Genomic DNA, 20,940 nt, shown 5'->3' with positions numbered 1-20,940 from the left:
AGCTCTCATATGAGCCTAAACAAGGCGAGCCTTAAAAAAGGTTGTCCAGAGAACGTTGAAAAAGCATAAATCATTCAAAATATATATTGGAGCCTACTTTACCTTCTCAAGAGAAGATAATGTAATTGAAGAAAAATATATGATAACGAATCCACCACACCTTAAGGTCCAGTCACACCTTGACGTTTTAGCCAGCTTATGCCGATTTTTGTAAAATTTGTCTAAAACGCTGGTACATGTTGAATATGATATGGGTAAGTTTTGATAACACTGAGAGCACGCTGAAAAACACTGCCACACGTCGTTGTACGCTGGCTTTAAACGTTGAACTTTTGGGTTTTCATCAAATTTTTTCATGCTTGAAATTTTACGACGTATGCCAGCGTATGACTCACACGTTTTGCTACGCTGGCCATAAGCTGTAGGCACGTTATGCGATCGTTGAGAAATGTTGAAACACGTTACTTGTAAGTTACTCATTAGTCGAAACACGTCGAGGTAATGTTTAGCGTACCCAAAACTTATTTCTAACCTATGAGTAACGTTTTGTAAGCACGCTACACGAACGTTGTTCACACTTTGCAAAACGTTACTTGAATGTACTACTACTACTACTACTACTACTACTACTACTACTACTACTACTACTACTACTACTACCAACATCGACATCAGTAAATTCTTTCGAACTAGTACTACTACTACTACTACTACCAACATCGACATCACTAAATTCTCTCGAACTACTACTACTGATACTACGACTACTACTAACATCGACATCACTAAATTCTCTCGAACTACTCCTACTGATACTACTACTACTAATACTACTACTACTACCACTACTACTACTACTAACATCGACATCACTAAATTCTCTCGAACTACTACTACTACTACTAATAACATCGACATCACGAAATTCTCTCGAACTACTACAACTACTACTAACAACATCGACATCACAAAATTCTCTCGAACTACTACAACTACTACTAATAACATCGACATCACGAAATTCTCTCGAACTACTACTACTACTACTACTACTACTACTACTACTACTACTGCTACTGCCACTGCTACTGACATTGACATCTACTCAACATGGAGTCTGGAGCACTGACGGGTTCCTCTTGTGAAGCCCATTTGTATATACCAAGTCCCCTAAACGCTGCCAATACGCCATTATACGGTAGCTGTAAGTTAGAAACACGTTCAGTAAGTTCTGTGGTCGTCTGGAAGATGTCAATCAAATTCGTCTACATACGCCAATGTGCGTTTGAGATACGTTACACATAGGTTCAAAGCACGCTACTCATAGGTTCAAAGCACGCTACTAATAGGTTCAAAGCACGTTACTCGTAGGTTAAAAATTAAGTTTCGGGTATGCTAAACATTACCTCGACGTGTTTCGACTTATGAGTAACTTACAAGTAACGTGTGGCCGACGTGTCTAAACGATTGCGGAGCGTGCCGAGAACTTATGCCAGCGTATGCGGAACTTGTGAGCCATACGTCGAGTACGTCGTAAAATTTTCAGCATGTTTGAAATTTCACGACGTACTAGACGTACCACGTAATATGCCAGCGTACTTCATTGTTTTTCATCGTGCTCCTAATGTATACACAACTTACCCATACCGTATTCGACGTGTCCCAGCGTTTTAGACACATTTTTCATAGGTCGGCATACGCTGGCTAAATCGTCAAGGTGTGACTGCGATGTTGACACTTCCAATTTTCAGGCGGTTATGATTTAAATCTGCGTGCGGCAGGTTTTTAACAGAGAACGCCACGAGTTCGTCGGCGATACGTGCAGCATGCTATGCCTAAGTTAAACTATCGTTGGGCATAGGTTGTGAACGCCGACAACAGGCTAAGCATTCGTTGGTATAAGTTATCTTTAACACAACGAAACGTTCTGTGCACGTTACTAATATGTTATGCATACGACCAACACGTTATGAATCCGACCAAAACTTTAAAAAAAACCTCAAAACTTCAGCGTACGCCAACGTTTTACATGCATTTTTATACGTTGCCATTCCTGGCTAAAACGTCAAGGTGTGACTGGGCCTTTATGGCAGCAATTGATAGCTTCTTTATATGTCTTATCTTTGAAGAGCTTATTGGATTTGAATAAGAAGAACAACAACAGGGTAGTGGGTTCAACATTGGGGATGTTTCAAACATTGATCTTAATATTCTTAAATCCACTCCACTCATGGCTTCTTCTTATGTTGATTTTTTTTTTTTTTTTTTTGTATACCTTGGTCGAGGCTCGTATGAGAGCTAACACACAACTCACAGCAAGGAGGCATGAGACAAGAGGGGCGGGAGTGGAAGGGACAAAACAGTGGGGAACAGACACATTAGGTGAACTGTGGAAGGGAGAGGGATGGGGATGGGACGGGGAACATGGCGAAGAGAAGATGGACATTTCAGGGACTTTCAGGAAGGAAAGTAGGAGAAATGAAGGAAGTGGGCTTGGGTGGATTATCGGGGGTAGAAAAGATCGAGGATTTGGATGGGGGAAGATAAGAGGTGGTGGTGAACAGCTGTTTTGAAAGCCTGGAGGGAAGAATGGGAAAGAATAGAGTGAGGAAGTTTATTCCAAAGGCGGGAAAAAGAGGAATGAAAGAGTGAAGATGAGCAGTGATTCGTGATTTTGGTAGTTTTACCAGAAGGGGGTTGTTGGCGGACCTTGAGCGCCCTGTGGAAATGTGGTGGGGACAAATCGCAGAGAGAGCAGGGGGGCAAGGCTGGAGAGGAGTCGGTAGAAGACAGAAAGACCACCGACCAACCTGCGGTGATTGAGTGAGAGGCCCAAAGACTCAGCTTCATTGCGGGAGATGCCGATGATCTTAAATGCCCTGGTTTCGACAGCGTGAAGCCGAGAAAGGTGGGAGGCAGGAGCACCAGCCCAGAGGGGAGAGCAGTACTCCATCAGGCTATGGACAAAAGCTTTGTAAGTGGTCAGGAGCTCAAGAGGGCCGAGGAAGGACTTAGCACGACGGAGGATTCCCAGTCGGCGACTGGCTTTTGAGGCGAGGTTGGAAATGTGACTTTCCCAGGAAAGGTCATGGCAGATAGTGAGACCTAGAAGCTTGAAAGAAAAGACTTCTTCCAGAGGATTGTTGAGAAAGTGGATGGGGGGGGGGGGTTTGTAAACGGTCCTTTCGAAGAGACATAGTGAGAGTGCGAGATTTGTCTGGATTGAAAGACATGTTCCACGTGTTGGACCAGTTTGTGATTTTATCCAGATCTGCAGTGAGTGAAGAAGCTGCTGCTTGCCGGTCTGAGGGATGACAGATGGTACGGCAGAGGGTGGAGTCGTCGGCAAAGAGAAATAGAGGATTTTCCAGAGAGTCCGAGAGATCATTAATGAAAACCAGAAAAAGAACAGGGCCCAGAACGCTACCTTGAGGAACTCCAGCCTGCACAGGAAGAGGGGATGAAAGAACTCCATTTAGGGCCACACGTTGACTGCGACAGGAGAGGAAGTCTGCGAGCCATGAGTGGAGATGGCCTTGAATACCATGGGAAGAGAGTTTGGTGAGTAGGGCAGCGTGCCAGACTGTGTCAAAAGCACGTGATATGTCCAGGGATACGGCTCGGATTTCCTGTCTGGCATTGAGGACCTCCATCCATTGATGGGAGAGCAGAAGCAGCATATCCAGGGTAGAGTGACCTGGTCTGAAACCAAATTGATGATTGGAAATCAAGCCATTGGAGAAGAGGAAGGATTTCATATCTGAGGCGATGATGGATTCCATCACCTTGCTGATGATTGGGAGAAGGCTGATTGGTCTGTAGTTATAGGGATCTGTTTTTGCACCTTTTTATGCAGGGCAGTGATGTTAGCAGATTTCCAAGCAGATGGCAGATGACCTTGGGCAAATGAGAGGGTGAATAGAACAGAGAGAGGGTGAGCAAGAGCAGAAGAGCAGGCTTTGAGGACACGTGGGCTGATGCCGTCTGGACCGGTTGCAGAATCTGACTCGAGGTTTGAAAGCAAGCTCTCCACCTTGTCAGGAGAAAAGGATACAGAGTCCAGGGACAGTTGGGTGCGACTGGGTAAAGTGGGTAGAGATAGTGATGGGTTTAGGACACAAGATTTAGCTGCAAACACCGAGTTTAGACATTCAGCTTTATCACGTGTGGAATCAGCAGTGCGGCCATTTGAGGTAAGGGAGGGGATGGAGGGGGAACATACACCAGAAACAGATTTGATTAAACGCCACCAGGATTTTGAGGAGGGAGAGAGGTTTGAGAGTTCAGACTTGAGATGAGAAAGATGTTGTTTTCTGGCTCTCCTGAGGGTAGATACACACTTGTTCCGAGCTTTGTGGAAAGAAATGAGACTGCCCTCAGTTGGGTTTGCTTTCCATGAGGCAAAGGCAAGTTGTTTCAGGACAACTGCCTCGCCACAAGCTTCAGTAAACCAAGGGCGGGAGGAAGGGTAAGACAACTGAACACGAGAGGGGATAAATCTGTGCATGAGGGAGAGCAAGTTTCTTTGAAAGAATTCCCAGGATGAGTTGATGTTTGAGAAAGTAGTGATAGGAGACCAGTCTGTAAGTTTGATGGCTGCTCGGAGACCCTGCCAGTCGGCTTGAGTGAAATGCCAGACTCGACGGCGGTGAGGTGGTTCTCTGATAACAGCCAGAGAGATGTCCACTTTAACAAGGACGTGGTCAGAAGAACCAATTGGAGCGAAGGAAGAGCAGCAGATATTGTCATGGAAATTTGTCAAAATCAGATCCAGAAGAGATGGAGTACCATTGGTTGAGATCCGGGTCGGGAAGTTGACCGATTGAGTCAGTCCCAATGAGTCGCAGAAAGCTTTTGCTGATGTCCCATGGCAGGTGAGAGAGGTACCCACACCTAGCCAACTGGCGTGATGACAATTGAAGTCACCACATCAGAGGAAGAGAGAGTTTGGATGAGAAGATAGAAGATGGTCCATGTTTTCGGATAGTGAGATGTAGATGGAGTCATCACTGTTCGGTGGACGGTACAGTACACATATAAACATGAGGTAGGAGTGGAGGGGAAGCCGAAGCCAGAGGTATTCCTGGGGGTGTGGGGGAGTGAGAGCAGTGCATGGAGAGTGAGGAATAGAGTCTTTGATGAAGAGAGCAACACCTCCACCAGGACGAGGCTCAGGTCTGTCATACCGTAAGAGGGAGTAGCCAGGGAGAGATACTTGGGAGTCAGACACGTCTTGGGAGAGGAAAGTTTCTGTTAGGCAGATAATGTCTGGTTTGTCAGTGGCAACCTGTATGGAAAGATCTGAAAGGTTTGAGCCAAGGCCCCGGATATTTGAGGTCCACACTTTTAATGAAGAGGAAGGGGAGGAGGCTTTGGGTGCAGGAGGTGGAGGGGGAGGGGGAGGGTAGGACAAGGGACGAGGGGGCAGGTAAGGAGGGTTGCTGAAGGAGTGTGGGGTATTGCAGAACAGCGAGGGGAGGGGGCCGAATGAGGAGAAAAGGCTCTGTGGTGCTGGGGGAGAGGGGGGACAAGAGACAAGGAAGAAGGCATTTGAGGATTTGAGGAGGTGGAGTGAAGAGATGGAGGTGAGAGGGCAGTGGAGGGAGGCAGGTTGGTGGATGAGAGGGGGGCAACTTTGAGAAGGAAGAGTGAGGGGGATGAAAGGTGGGAGAAAGGTGAGGGGGGATTTTTGAGAGAGGTGAGAGGGAGGCTTGGAGGGAGAAGAGTGGAATGGTTGCTTTGAGAGTGAGAGTGAGGGGTGAGGGGGGTGAGTTGGCACTGAATTTGGAAAAAAAGAATGGTTGATGGAAAGCGAGCATCCATGGCAAACTGTGGTTTTTAAAAGTTTTAGGTCAAAACCGGAACCGGAACCGGAAGTGATTTACCTCAGGATATAAAGAATAAAAAGGCAATAATTAATATTTTAAAATACTGATAATAAATGCTTTCTATGGAGTATCTTAGCACATCTTTATCCACAGGAAAGGGACTGTGAGAGAGTTTCAAACTATAAGAAATATGAGAATAAATTAGAAACTGGGGATTGAGGCATCTCTCAAAGAAAACCTATGAGCTTAAAAGATATAACAAAGCTTGAGCATATGAATAACCTATCAATAAATTTTTATGGTTTAACTGATAAAAAGAAAGTCCAAATTCTAAGAGTCAGTAATACTATATCCAATGATAATTGCTCAAATGACCGGCATGTAGATTTCTTTTATTTCACTAATAAAGAAACCGCTCATTATGCTTATATCAAAACTTTTCTAGATTGGTAAGTAGTCAAGTTTATCAATCAAAGCATAAGCAACATCCTTGTAAGAGATGTCTAAATGTCTTTCGATTTCAACCAAGACTTGATAAACATTTAAAGGTCCCCTGACATGTCAAAGCACTGAAATTTCATTTATATATGTCCTATAGGAGTTTTTCATCGTGATTTTAGATCTGACAATGTTTTTTTCACAATACTCATTCTGTAAAATGTAAAATTAAAAAAACAAACCTCTTCGGGAACTCCCCAAAAATAATCCTGAAAGGGGCGTAACCCACATGACGTCAACTACAGTATGACAAAGGCTGCACGTAAATTACTCGGGTTGGTGGTCTACGTGATTCTTTTGGCTTTCTGTGTTTCCACATTTGATTGGTCGACTCAATCGCTTCGTTCATTTCTGCTTTAAAAAAAAATCGAACATTTGGTTTTGAATAATGGATGGCATGGACTTTGATTTGTCTGGTAACGACAGTGAGTGTGAGAGAAATGAAGGATTTTGATCTGAATCAGATGGAGAATTGTCGGATAACGTAGTCGCGGGAGGTGGAGTTCAGGCAGCTGGAAATGGAATACGGCCTTTCCAGTTCGATCCCATAGCAGGACAAGCAGAGGAAAATGGCGATGAAATTCCCGGCGTTCATTATGATCGGGAGGACATCGAAGGAAGACTCAGCAATAACAACTGGTTAGACTAAATCCTATTCGTAATTCAATAATGTGAATTCGACTTGCATACTGCTCGATATCAGAAATATTTTAGTGAGGTGACATGACCAGCGCAGCGCAGCGGACATGTTTCTCCACGGTGAATGAATCGCAAGCAAGGCTAGCCCATGTCATCGGCCGTATCTCTCTGCGCATAAAACGAAGCAATCTCGCTGTCCGGATACGATGAAAACTTGTGTGCAGAACACACCTTGTGACACAATTGTCTCGAGTCATCCGATAAATCTGACGTTCTGTTGCATTTTTATTTATTTTATTCCTACTGTTATCATGTAGCGCCAGTAGAAAACAATAAGCCTGGTGTTGGCTTAGTGGTGAGGGTGGCGGCTTGGGATCCTAGGGTCCTGAGTTCAAGCCTCATTGGCCACTGAATTAATAATACACCAGGAGGTTGACTCAGCCTGTCATCCTTCCGAGGTCGGCAAAATGAGCACCAGTGTACTGGTAAGGGTGACACTGCATCAGCTGCATAGCCACGTCCCAACCAATGATGCAACCAGCAGCCACAGGCTCCACTCAATAGGGAGAGAGTAGAAAACAATGAAGAAAAGAGAATAATAAAAGAAAGCTACAGCACGTCAGATTTATCCGCCTAGTCGGACGGACGACGGATTTATCGGACTAGTCTAGACCAGTGTTTCTCAACCGGGGTTATCTGGAACCTTAGGGTTCCGCAAGAGGTCGCTAGGGGTTCCGCGAGAAACAGTAATAAATAGGCTAATGTATTTTTGAGTAGTGTTTGTTTGATTTAATATTCGTAATCTTATGATACACGTACGGCATATTGTTGGAAAATCCTTGGTTATTATAATAGAGGCTTCAACCTCTTGTATTATTTACAATTATAACAACCATAGGGAATGTATTTAATGATGTCTATATGGCACCAGTGTGAAACCACCCTCACTGGTTAGTGGACGTCCTGTACGTGGTGGAGTCGTGGATCATTGAGTGACTGACTCAAGTACGGGACGCATGCACGGTGTCCATCTATCTTCTCTGTGCTTCCTAGCGCGAAGCCTCTCTTTCAAGGTTAGTTCTTCTGTTTACCTTTATTGCTTCAGCTTTATTTGTTGAAGTTTTGTTGATCAAGTTACATGAGGTGTGTTTTTTAATTGTCAAACAGACTCGGGGTTGACAAACACTTTCAAAAATGACGTTTTCAAATATAAATTTTTTTTGTGAATTAAAACCTTGGTGTAAGGTCGCATAAACGAGCAGTATGTTTTTTTTTTCATTGCCAATAAATTTGACAAAAAGGGGGTCATTTTTTCCTTAAACCAGGTATCCGAAAAAAAAAATATTATATTTACCACGTGAACTACGATAAAAATATAAAAGAGCTAGATATTAATAATGGTATATAGTAATTTTTATGCAGGGGTTCCCTGAGACATGAAAACGATTTCAAGGGTTCCACAAGGGTAAAAAAGTTGAGAAACGCTGGTCTAGACTCCAGAGATCTCGAGTCAATCCACTCTGTGCGAGTTTCTGTATGTGATGTCAACGCTGTGATTCGTGAGCAGATTTCAATGGGCATGTTGGGGAAGGGAATAAAGAGGATGAGGAGGTGATGGGTAGGTACGGTCTCAACAAGAGAAATGTGGAAGGGCAAATGGTGGTAGAATTTGCAAAAAAGAATGGAAATGGCAGTGGTAAATACGTATTTCAAGAAGAAGGAGGAACACAGGGTGACATACAAGAGTGGAGGAAAGTGCACACAGGTGGATTACATCTTAAGTAGGAGATGCAACCTGAAAGAGATTAGTGACTGTAAGGTTGTGGCAGGGGAGAGTGTAGCTCGACAGCATCGATTGGAGGTCTGTAGGATGACTTTAGAGGTGAGGTTGAGGAAGAGAGTGAGGGCTGAACCAAGGACCAGATGGTGGAAGCTGAAGGAGGAAGACTGTTGCATGGAATTTAGGGAGGAGGGGAGACAGGTGTTGTATGGTGGTAAAGATGAGTGGGACGATTGGGCAACTACAGCAGAAGTGGTGAGGGAGATAGCTAGGAAGGTACTTGGTGTGACATCTGGACAGAGGAGGGAAGATAAGCAGACTTGGTGATGGAATGAGGAAGTTCAGGAAAGTATGAAGAAGAAGGGGTTGGCGAAAAAGAAGTGGGACAGTCAGAGAGATGAAGAAAGTAGGCAGGAGTACAAGGACTGGTGGCGAAAGGCAAAGAGAGAGGTGGCAAAGGCTAAGAAAAAGGCATATGACGAGCTATATGAGAAGTTGGATACAAAAGAAGGGGAAAAGGATTTATACCGATTGGCAAGACAGAGGGACCGAGCTCGGAAGGATGTGCTGCATGTTAGGGTGATAAAGGACGAAAATGGGAATGTGCTGACAAGCGAGGAGAGTGTGTTGAGAAGTTAGATGGAGTACTTTGAGGAGCTGATGAATGAATAAAATGAGAGAGAAGGTTGGAACAGGTGGAGATAGTGAATCAGGAAGTGGGGTGGATCAGTAAGGATGAAGTGAGGACTGCTATGAAGAAGATGAAAAGTGGAAGGGCGGTTGGCCCAGATGATATACCAGTGGAGGCATGGAAGTGTTTAGGAGAGATGGCAGTGGGGTTGTTAACCAGATTATTTAATAAAATTTTGGAAAGTGAGAGGATGCCGGAGGAGTGGAGATTAAGTGTACTGGTTCCGATATTGAAGAACAAGGTTGATGTGCAGAGCTGTGGAAATTACTGAGGGATTAAGTTGTAAAGCCACACCATGAAGTTGTGGGAAAGAGTTGTGGAAGCGAGGTTGAGAAGAGAGGTGACGATTTGTAGCAGCAGTTTGGGTTTATGCCAGGAAAGAGCACCAGTGATGCAATGTTTGCTTTGAGAATGTTGATGGAGAAGCATAGGGAAGGCCAGAAGGAGTTACATTGTGTGTTTGTGGATTTAGAGAAAGCTCATGATAGGGTGCCAAGAGAGGAGTTGTGGCATTGTATGAGGAAGTCGGGAGTGGTGGAGAAGTATGTGAGAATTGTGCAGAATATGTATGAAGACAGTGTGACAGCAGTGAGGTGTGCGGGAGGAATGACGGACCGGTTTAAGGTAAAAGTGGGATTTAAGGTAAAAGTGGGATTTTTATATATATATATATATATATTTGATCAACATATTTATTTTCTCCTTCCATACAAACCTGTTGGTTAGGCTGTCATTTTATTCCTTTGCTCATCCTCCTTATACATACAGTCCTCCAATAGTCATTGCAATTCCTGGGTATCATTATCAGCTATTACTTGTGGTCAAATGGAAAAGTACTCTTTATAATGACTCTGGCCTGGTTTTGGCTTCGTGGTTAGGGTGGTGGCTTGGGATCCTAGGGTCCTGAGTTCAAGCCCTGTTGGCCGCTGAATTAATATACCAGGGGGTTGACTCAGCCTGCCATCCTTCTGAGTTCAGCGAAATGAGTACCAGTGTGTACTGGTGGAGAGGCAGTGCATCAGCGACACAGTTGCGCTTCCAATAAATTATGGCTTCCCTGGCAGCTAAGTTGCTGCCATACACAAGAAGAAGATAATGACTATATCTGTCTGCGACGAAGGAAAAATATGGACAACATATTTTGTCTACCAAACATTGAAAGTTGTGCACACTGCCTTTATCTTCTTTCCTACAGTCGTTAGCATACCTCTGCCAATTGGTGGCTGTGAAAATAAGCTGGTCTGTAAGCATTTGTGGCTTGTATAAAAAAAAACTCAGTGAATATACAATTGCTTTTGTATATAATCTTAATACTCAGCAAAGAGTGAGGTAACAGAGGGTAAGAAAGCAATGCACAAACTGTGGGCCCACAGTTAGACACATGCAAGAGAATGAACGAATATGAAAAGAGGAGAGAGGAGAGGGGTGAATACATAAAATCCTGAATGTTGGAGTCTTAGATTTCGTCAGGGTCATGGTTATTAAAAAAAATGTAAGCCATGTTGTGCTAGTAGTCTTGCCAAATTCCAAATTACTGCTCTGACCACCATTGTGAAGGCAATGTCGTACTTCCCAGCACATTATTTTCTGTGAGACTGCTTCAGTTGCACCGATGCCCTTAAAAGGATGTGGACATAATATATATATTCATATCCATCAATATTTCTGCTTCGTCACCAGAATAAAATATCCTCTATTATGCTTATGCTTTAATAATTGTATGCTGAGAAAATCAGTTTGTTGGGTATAGTATCTCTGATCCACATTCATTGATTAAATGTAAAGTGATGAACTAACATGAAGGGAATGGGGGATGAAAAATTCTGCCATATTTCTGTCAGCAATAAATGTAGAATACATCTAACTGGAAATAATATCCTACATCCATAAAATTTCTGAGTCATTATGACATAAGACTCAGCCTCGTTCTTCATTTAAATTTACTGCAAATCACAAGGTCCAGAATCAAAGTTCAAATCTGAGGCTGCTATAACTCAGGCCTGACTTTTAGTCAAGTCCTTATGTTCTGACTCTGAGTCCACCAAAAAAAAATCCAGAAGAAATGAGCCTCTCATTCACATGACTGGTGATTTATGGTCCCATCAGTGAAGTATCATCACCTATCCCTACTTTTTAAAAGTAGGAGAAAGAAAAGAATCGATTCCATGGTGATGTGGTTTTATTTTTACATACATACAGAGCCGATGCTTGCAGAGGAGCAAAATAAACAGCATAAGGAGAGAGGGAAACGTACTACAGCAGGATTGAGGAACAAAATTAAAAGATAGTTCGAAGATGAGGGATGTGAAAAAAAAATGGGACGAGGCGAGAACACAGGGGGTGGAGAAGATGGATATAGAAGCAAACACTTTGTCAGAAAAAACAGGATAGTTGGAAAGAGGTGGGCTTAGGGAGAGTTAACGAGGGTAGAAAAGATCATTGTTTTGGATTGAGGATGGTTTGATATGGTGATGAACACCCTCTCCTTTTTTGATTGCAAAAATGTTTGTTTATTAATGACAAATATAATGTTCCTTTATTGATGACAAAAACCTTGTGTTATGCTCAATCCCCATTAAGATTCAGAGATGACCTTCATCTTTGTTCTTGTTTGCAATTATCCTTGTAGCATTAAGTTCGCACATGTTTTTCATCTGAATTGCAGCACAGAATACGTTTGTAAGCACTCATAAACTCAGGACTTCTTGAATATAAAAATGGATTGAATGTTGAGTTAGTATCGCTAAGCCATATTAAAAATAGAAATAGTGGACCTGGCACACAGGTCATACAAAATATTTGTATTGCATAACATATAAAAAATGGAAGCCAACAGGCAATAAAAACACCCATTACAAGGCTGAGGGTTTTCAATGCTCGTCGCTCGCTTGAGGAGAATGATGGTTGGTTGTCTGTCCCTGCATTGTCAGAACTCTTTTTTACAGTTCCTTGGCTAATTATTCGAGCCTGGAAAGAATGAAAAATGGTGTTTATTGTGTGCAATGCAGTGGTTTAATTATACATTGTCATTCAGTTTATGGAAATACAAATATCCTGTTTTGTATTACATGCCATTCCATTATGAAGGGCACTGCTAATTCAGAGCTCATCAATGTATGACCCAATGTAAGCATTTCCAAATCAACAATCACCAATAAGCATATGTAAATAACTCCACATGATTAGCAACATTAACATTGTGTGATCACAGTTCAAAAGATGTTAAGAGTATTCAGGTGTGCCATTTCGTAAACATGCAGCTGGCCTTTGAAACCATAAATGCACATATATTGTCAGGCTATTTTTATTACTGTAGGCTTTCTGAGCATATTTAGGCTCATATGGATTATGAAGGGTTTGTCTTAACAGCAAATAACGATTGTTTATTCCAAGCATAATTTTAGCCTCATATGGCTTCTTATTTGTCTTGCAATGAAAACAAACAAAAAAATGATATCCTTCCTCTGGCATTTTTCCAAAAGTGAATAAGGCTAATGGAGGAGTATCTCTGTAATATATATATATATATATATATATATATATATATATATATATATATATATATATATATACATATATATATATATATATATATATATATATATATATATATATATATATATATATATATATACACATATACACATACATATACACAGTATATGGAAACACACAGCGTGACAGAGTAGGGTGGGGAGAGAGGGGAGGGAGTTGGGGTGGAGAGTAAGGGGGAGAGTCCGGGGAGGGGGACAGAGAAGGTGGGGGCAAGAGAGGGGAGAATGAGGATGGAGAGTGAGGAGGGGAGGAGTTGGGGGGAGAGCGAGGAAGGGGAGAAGAGCGACACCTAACCATACATCGCTACACACTCTGGGTGTGAGGCGGATGGTGGAGAGAGGGGGGAAGTGGGGATGGAAAGAAGGGGAATAAGGAAAGGAGAGGGAGGGGGAGCAAGGAAAGGTAGCGGAACGGAAGGCAGAATGAAGGAAAGGGAAGGAAGTGTGAGGGGTGGGGGAAGGGAAGGCAGCATGACGGGAGGCTGCAGCAACATGAAGGAAGGCATCTGTCGGGGAGGGGAAGGGAAGGCAGCAATAGGGGAAGGGAAGGCAACATGAGGGGAGGGAAATGAAAGGCAGTGTGAGAGGAGGGAAAGGGAAGGGCAATAAAACGGCCCAAATAGCAACATTTTCTTTTCAAGGAAACCTGGTTCGGGAGATGGTTTAGTCATTGACAACCCCATGATGAAACAAGTTCGTACAGGTTTACATGGTACCTGTATAGCAATTCACAGATCTAATCTCACCTCACCTGACAATAAGCAAGGGTAGATCCAAATGTAATCTCAGCAGGGGTAGATCCAAATACACATTGCATCATAAAAAGCCCATTTTCTTTCAGATTTCAACCAGGACACAAATATATTTTCTGAGATGGTAACCTCTGATCATCAAATATGGTATCAAATGTGAAAAATAATTGACAATTAAGACCTTATCATGATCGTTAAAATCTGCGAAGGAGGAGTCATGTGACCTCACAAATGTGCTAACCATTCAAAAACCTGACATAGTACAAATACAATATATACATCGATTAAAACTAATTTTAATGCTCATCCAAAGACGTAACTCACAAATGTGAAAAGAGAGGTTGAAGAATAAAGGTTGTCATCTTAACTAACTTCACCAAATATACCCTAAAATATATCTGCATCTTTCAGTTTAGAAGACCCAATATATATATATATATATATATATATATATATATATATATATATATATATATATATATATATATATATATATATATATATATATATATATATATATGTATATATATGTATTTATAATATATATATATATATATATATATACATATATATATATATATATATATATATATATATATATATATATATATATATATATATATATATATATATATATATATATGGATACAAGCGAACATGACATAATAGTGACCGAAGCTTTTCGTGCTGCACTCTTCAGGGTAAAAATCACAGCAAGTGAAGGAGAAAGTGAATGCAGATGCTTTTTACCCAGGTCTCAATAAGGTAGACACTGATTGCTTCAACCGTGATGACATCACGGTTAATCCGAATGCCCATTGGTTGGCTCATCATTTTCACCTCGAGCTCCCATTGGCTGGAGCAGAGTTCTTCGATGATTGACGTTTGCAACCACATCCTGTGGAGAGTGGGGATGGGTTTCCCCAAAGGTCCATTCACCATTTGTTACTGTACTTCCCTTGATCTTTCCATGCTGAAAGAGCACAGAGATCATACAAATTCCTTTTGACGACATAATATTGGATCGGTGGTTAGGATGAAGGATGCTTCCAACGTACATAAATGAAACGAGCTTCGACCTCGACTCAATATCCTGAATATATCTGCACTGAACTGGTCTGCACATTTAGGGTTGGCAACCAGGTGCTGTGCAATGACAGATGAAGCAGATACAGTGGCCTGTGGTTGCTGGATATTTCTTCATGCTCGCAAAGGTTGTGTTCTAACCCTCACAATCTTTCTTTGAATCGCCAAGGGGATGTGTTGTTTGATCCGATCAGCCAATCTTAGTGTTGCGCGGCCCACGTACTGAACTTCACCTCGGCACTTAAACTCATCAATAACATTGCTGGTTTGTGAGGTGGGTATCACATCCTTGTTGACTGACGTCAGCAAACGGCTAGAGGTAAAGATTAGTCGGGGTTGCACAGCCAGAAACGTGTTGGACACAATATGTTTGATTTGTACTTCAAACCTTCGTCATGATATATGTTTGTATGTGGAGGCGAAGATGATGAAGATGATGAGCCGACCAATGGTCATTCGGATTAACCGTGACGTCATTACGGTTTAACGAATCAGTGTCTACCTTATTGAGAGCTGCGTATAAAGCACGCGCCTTCACTTCCTCCTTCACTTGCTGCGATTTTTGCCCTGAAGAGTGCAGCACGAAAAGCTTCGGTCACTATTATGTCGTGTTTCTTTGTATCCATATATATATATATATATATATATATATATATATATATATATATATATATATATATATATATATATATATATATATATATAAATATATAAATATATATATATATATATATATATATATATATATATATATATATATATATATATATGTATATATATTTACACATATGTCTATATACACACACACACACACACACACACACACACACACACACACACACACACACACACACACACACACACACACACACACACACACACATATATATGTATACATACTATCCCTGTGTCGTAAGAGGCGACCAGGGTTGCGTCAGGAAGGGCATCTGGCGTAAAACATGTGCCAAATCACTATGCGGATCAAACGGATGATCCGCTGTGGCGACCCCGAAGGGGAGCAGCCGAAAGAAAAAGAAGATATATATATATATATATATATATATATATATATATATATATATATATATATATATATATATATATATATATATTATACATACATACATATAAACATGTATGTATGCAAACATGCATATGAGGAAAGGCAAACAGTAAAACAGAAACGTTTTTTGTGTTTTTACGGAAAGCAGGACAATGAAAATGCAGTGAGCTTCTCTTCTCGAGAAAAGATTCACATAATGACCTTTGTCATAATTTTCGATGCCTTGATTGCTGAACTTAGGCACAGAAAACAAGTATATGCAGTACTTCATGAACAGTTTGGGTTACTCTTTGAATTGCGACCATTTTGTACTGCTCGCATTGTACATCTTGCTGCAAACCAGCAGAGGTTGTAAAATTCAGATTTGGAAGAACGTTTTCCGAATGAACTCATTAATTTCTCTGGTTACCTGTCCAAGATTAATTAGGATTTTTCATCACCTCACAAGTTGTTGTGGAATATTGTCCAATCCGAAATTGGTGAAATGTTTCCTCCACAGAATCCGAAATGTAGAAATAGCACTGTGGTTTTACCTGACATTGCCAGTGGCTTTTCTATTTATCAAGATATCAATAGTTTTTTTCCTTAAATTGTGCTTAAATAAATTTTAAAACGATGAATTGCAAAGAGAAAATCACCATGAATCTCATAAGACTGCAAAAGGGAGCTTCGACAGCAGCACGCTGAAGGTGATTGGTAAACAGTCAACTAGTTACTGTATATTTCAAATACTTTGTCTCCTATTTGTGGCATACAAAATTATTATAACACACTAAGTCACGACTAGTCGATGTATTTAAAAAGAAGTAAACAATTATCATGAGCTCTCCATACACTTTACAGAGCATTGGCGCGGCAAAACAAGTTTAATGGCACATGTTATCCTGGGTGGTTTGTCATTGCTTACCGAGCATGAATTTGGCCAGGTGCCAGTATTAGCTCACATACTTTCATGAAGGACACGGTGGGATCTTTAACCTCAGCCAACTAAGACAGGCAGATGGCATCTCATTTTAATGCCCATCCAAAGCACAGCACACATTGAAGCCTCGCCTTACATGCAAAACACAAGGATGCATATGTCAATCCACAAATACATATATATATATATATATATATATATATATATATATATATATATATATATATATATATATATATATATATATATATACATACATACATACATACATATATATATATATATATATATATACATACATACATACATACATACATACATACAATGACATATATCCATCTTGACTTCTCCAACATTTAATTAAACAACGCAAGACTGAACGTTTTGGTCACCTACTTGCAATAAAACGTGCCACCACTGACTTTTCTCAGTAGTGAAGACATTGATGCCGACCGAAACACTGAGTCATTTGTTGTTCAATCACAGGGTGGAAAACTGAAGATGGATTATTGTGGTTTTACTTTGGAATATACAGTATATACATATGTTGTTGTCCGTCTTTCGGATGCTCCCGTTCAGGGGTAGCCACAGCGGATCATCTGTTTTGGTCCGCATACTGATTTTGGCATAGGTTTTACGCCGGATGCCCTTCCTGACGCAACCCTGGTCGCCTCTTACGACACAGGGATAAGGATTGGGTTTCGCCATGATTCCGGGCTGACCTACACCCTCTGATAGCACGGCCCAGTGCAGAGCGCCCGTCCTCAAGCGATCCTCCAACCCAAGCCTCCGAGTTGCCGGATTGCAGGCGCACGCCACTACGCCCGGTATACAGTATATACATATATGCATATATTTTCATAAATATATATATATATATATATATATATATATCAATGTAATGTTGAATTTGCTTACAATAAGAAGCAAATTTACTTATTTAGCCTGTTAATATACATATGTACTCATAAACTCTGTATTCCTGAATTACCACTTATGAAGTACAGCAATAAAATTATCCTTTGATTAATCCTTTCACTGACTTGAGTTTAACACACTCACCTGTCGTTCGGCTTCTTTTAATACCCGTGAATAAACGAACACCATGATCGAGAGAGGCATGTAGAAAACGATGACAGATGAGATGGCGGTGTATAGCTTTCCGCTCACGTACTCACAACAGTCTGGATCTGCATAGCAGGCCTGCGCTGCTGGATCATCAGATTTAAACCACCCGAGCATGATGGGGATTACTGATATAGCAGTTGATAAAAGCCACACTCCAGCAATCAACAACCGGGCACGGAGAGGTGTCATGAGCTCCTTATAACGCAGAGGTGATGTAATGGCCACGTAGCGGTCAATGGCAATCACAGAGAGGGTCTCGATGCTTGCTACTCCACAAATGATATCGACAATGTTCCACAAGGTGCATACAATCGGACCAAAGACCCAGGCACCAGTGATGAATTTTGCAATGTTCGGTGGCATCACGAGGGCACCCGTTAGTAGATCGGTCCAGGCAAGTGAGCTCACAAAGGAGTGTGTGACTCCTTGCATCAAATGAGAAGTGCCAACCGCAACCAGGACTAATATGTTGCCTCCAACAGTTAAAAGTGCAATGAAAGCAAGAAAAGCTCCAATAACTATAGTCCAAGGATCGTGCATTCTTTCCAAATCTGTGTCACTTGCATTCATTTTACTGCCTGGAAAAAGCACCTATAAGTGTTTCTGGAACTTTTTTTTGAAAAGCCTTTCTTGCGTTTAAGAAACGCAATTTTTTTTTCGAAAGCACGTGAACTGTCAGATCAATTTCATCTGCGTAACCAAGCCAAAACAAACTTTTCAAGATAAAACAACTCTCCAGTCATAACAATATAACTGCTTTCTGTTGCAATCCTATTAGAAATGTATGCACAATTTAGATTTGAGTTCTCGGTTACACTTTTAAATGCTTGCATATCCTTGAGGTGAGAATCCCTTGATTCCAGAAACAAGAGGCTATAATTCTCCAAGGAAAGTAATTGGTATGGAAATTGCAGGTGCAGTTATTCGCTATACCGCCCATGCAGCAGGAGTTGTGGATTTGCAATCATGAATATGTGACTGTGTGTGTGTGTGTGTGTGTGTGTGTGTGTGTGTGTGTGTGTGTGTGTGTTTTACCATTTTGATAAATAATTTGATCAAAATGTCAAACGGCAAAGTCACAGTAAAGCCAAATATCCTTTATTTGCCAATTTCTGTTATTTGAAAAAGATGAATATTCAATGAAAAACGTATTTTTCACATCTTTTGATTTTCTCATCAAATTTTCAACAAACATATATATATATATATATATATATATATATATATATATATATATATATATATATATATATATATATATATATATATATATATATATATATATATATATATATATATATATATATATATATATATATATATATATATATAGTATTGTTATGCCCACGGGTACCGAATGTATTATAAGGGGGTTAATCCTCGTTTCTCCTTGGAAGAACTGGACCTGTGGCCACCACTTACAATTAACTTTGTGGTGCTGTGAGTTACTTAACAACCACGAATGCCATTCAGTTAACCAAGAGTTCCAGTATCCACCATCCAATTTACTGTTTAACTGCTGGTCAATGGCCTCCTGACTGGGGCGCATGCCCTCGGCGATGCACCTATCTTGTCTTGATCAGATTATATGTCATGCGGCTGAGCGTTTACCGCTGGTGCACGCCAACTATGACAGGTTAATTAATTTGTGAATTACAGTCTCCCAGTCTATCTATGTTCGGACAATGCTGGATCAATAGAAGGAAATGACAATCACAGACAGGTTGAAACGTCAACAAAGAATATATTATTCAGAAACATAAATAAACTGAAGGACTTTTTATTATCTTGCCAAAACAAAGTTTTTGCAAGATATGTTAGTCAGCTTGCATGTTTTTTTTTTGTCTGTAATCACGTATCGATCACTCTGCAGAGCACAGTTATCATTGGAAATTTTTGTAACTTCGCATATCAGAGTCCTATAGAGGTCCCTTTCAGCGCATAAAATTTTAAAGGTCAAGGTCAAAGGTCAAGCTCACTTTGTCGCAAATCAGGGGAGTCGACGAAACCCTTATTTTTTGAGTAATTTTGATCGGATCGTCTTCAAACTTCATGGGAATATAGTTCATGTTCTGGCTCAGCTGATTAATTTTTGTTGGCGATCGGCCTTGACCTTCATGGTTAGCGCTGGAGGTCGAAAGTTTTTGACCCCAAGGTCAAATTTTGAAATCTTAGATACCATATCGAGTAATACCTCATATGAAAGCGCTTGATAAGTGCTTTCCAGATCTGTTAAAAGTTTGACGCTATGACGTCATTTGATGACGTCATGACAAAAAAACGGATTTTTCATGAAAATTTTATTTCCTCAGTTCTCATCAAAATCTCTTGATATTTCATGTACAACGGTCCTGGAGAGATACCATTAACCGTACGAAAATATAAAGGTCAAGGTCACAAAAAGGTCAAGCATCAAGGTTGACGAAACCCTTATTTTTTGAGTAACTTTAATCGAATAAATAAGTCACTCATGTTCACATTTTGGCAAGATACTGGTCACCCTGGGGGTGACATTGGTTTATTTTGTTGTCGATTAAATGGATGAAATCAAATCAAATGTTCAATCAAAACATAAAATCTCAAACAAATATAGAATTCAACAAGAATTTAGAGAAAAATGGACAAAGAGCAGCTGCTTATCACGATGCCTTACTTAACAATGAAACATGAGACATGGGTACCCAACAGACCATTCAGGGGGGAAAAGAAATCTGGTCTCGGCTTACCAAGGCAGAAGTCGTTGTGCGTCTACTAAAATAACCCAAGATGTGTGAGTGTGGCTTGGTCTACCTCTCCAAATGAGCTCTCCACTGCTTGGCTCATTTCCGCTGCCAGCGCCCTACCTTGCCCCCCAGGAACCAGGAACGCCAAGAAACAGGTACACCAAGAGCCAGATACGCCAAGAACCAGGTCCACCAAGAACCAGGTATGCCAAGAGCCAGGTGTCGTGCATAACCAGCACGAATAGTCCAATTGTTGCCAACCGCCGTTGCTGCTGT

General features: G+C 41.0%; 1 protein-coding gene across 1 annotated transcript; it reads right to left on the bottom strand.

The window, feature by feature from the left end:
• Positions 1–11,603: 11,603 nt before the first annotated feature.
• Positions 11,604–18,718, bottom strand: LOC147033060 (beta-1 adrenergic receptor-like). Its single transcript, XM_085859022.1, has 2 exons — positions 17,876–18,718; positions 11,604–12,403 (listed from the first exon to the last, which is right to left on the bottom strand). Exons 1-2 carry the CDS (start codon positions 18,509–18,511, stop codon positions 12,068–12,070), a joined length of 972 nt encoding a protein of 323 aa, XP_085715148.1. The 5' UTR covers positions 18,512–18,718; the 3' UTR covers positions 11,604–12,067.
• Between the last annotated feature and the right edge of the window lie 2,222 nt (positions 18,719–20,940).

The sequence above is a fragment of the Eptatretus burgeri genome, chromosome 2 (assembly GCF_056783735.1).
Source record: "Eptatretus burgeri isolate ZD-2024b chromosome 2, Ebu_testis_v1, whole genome shotgun sequence".
Taxonomy (NCBI): domain Eukaryota; kingdom Metazoa; phylum Chordata; class Myxini; order Myxiniformes; family Myxinidae; genus Eptatretus; species Eptatretus burgeri.
This window is presented reverse-complemented; position numbering and strand designations above follow the sequence as displayed.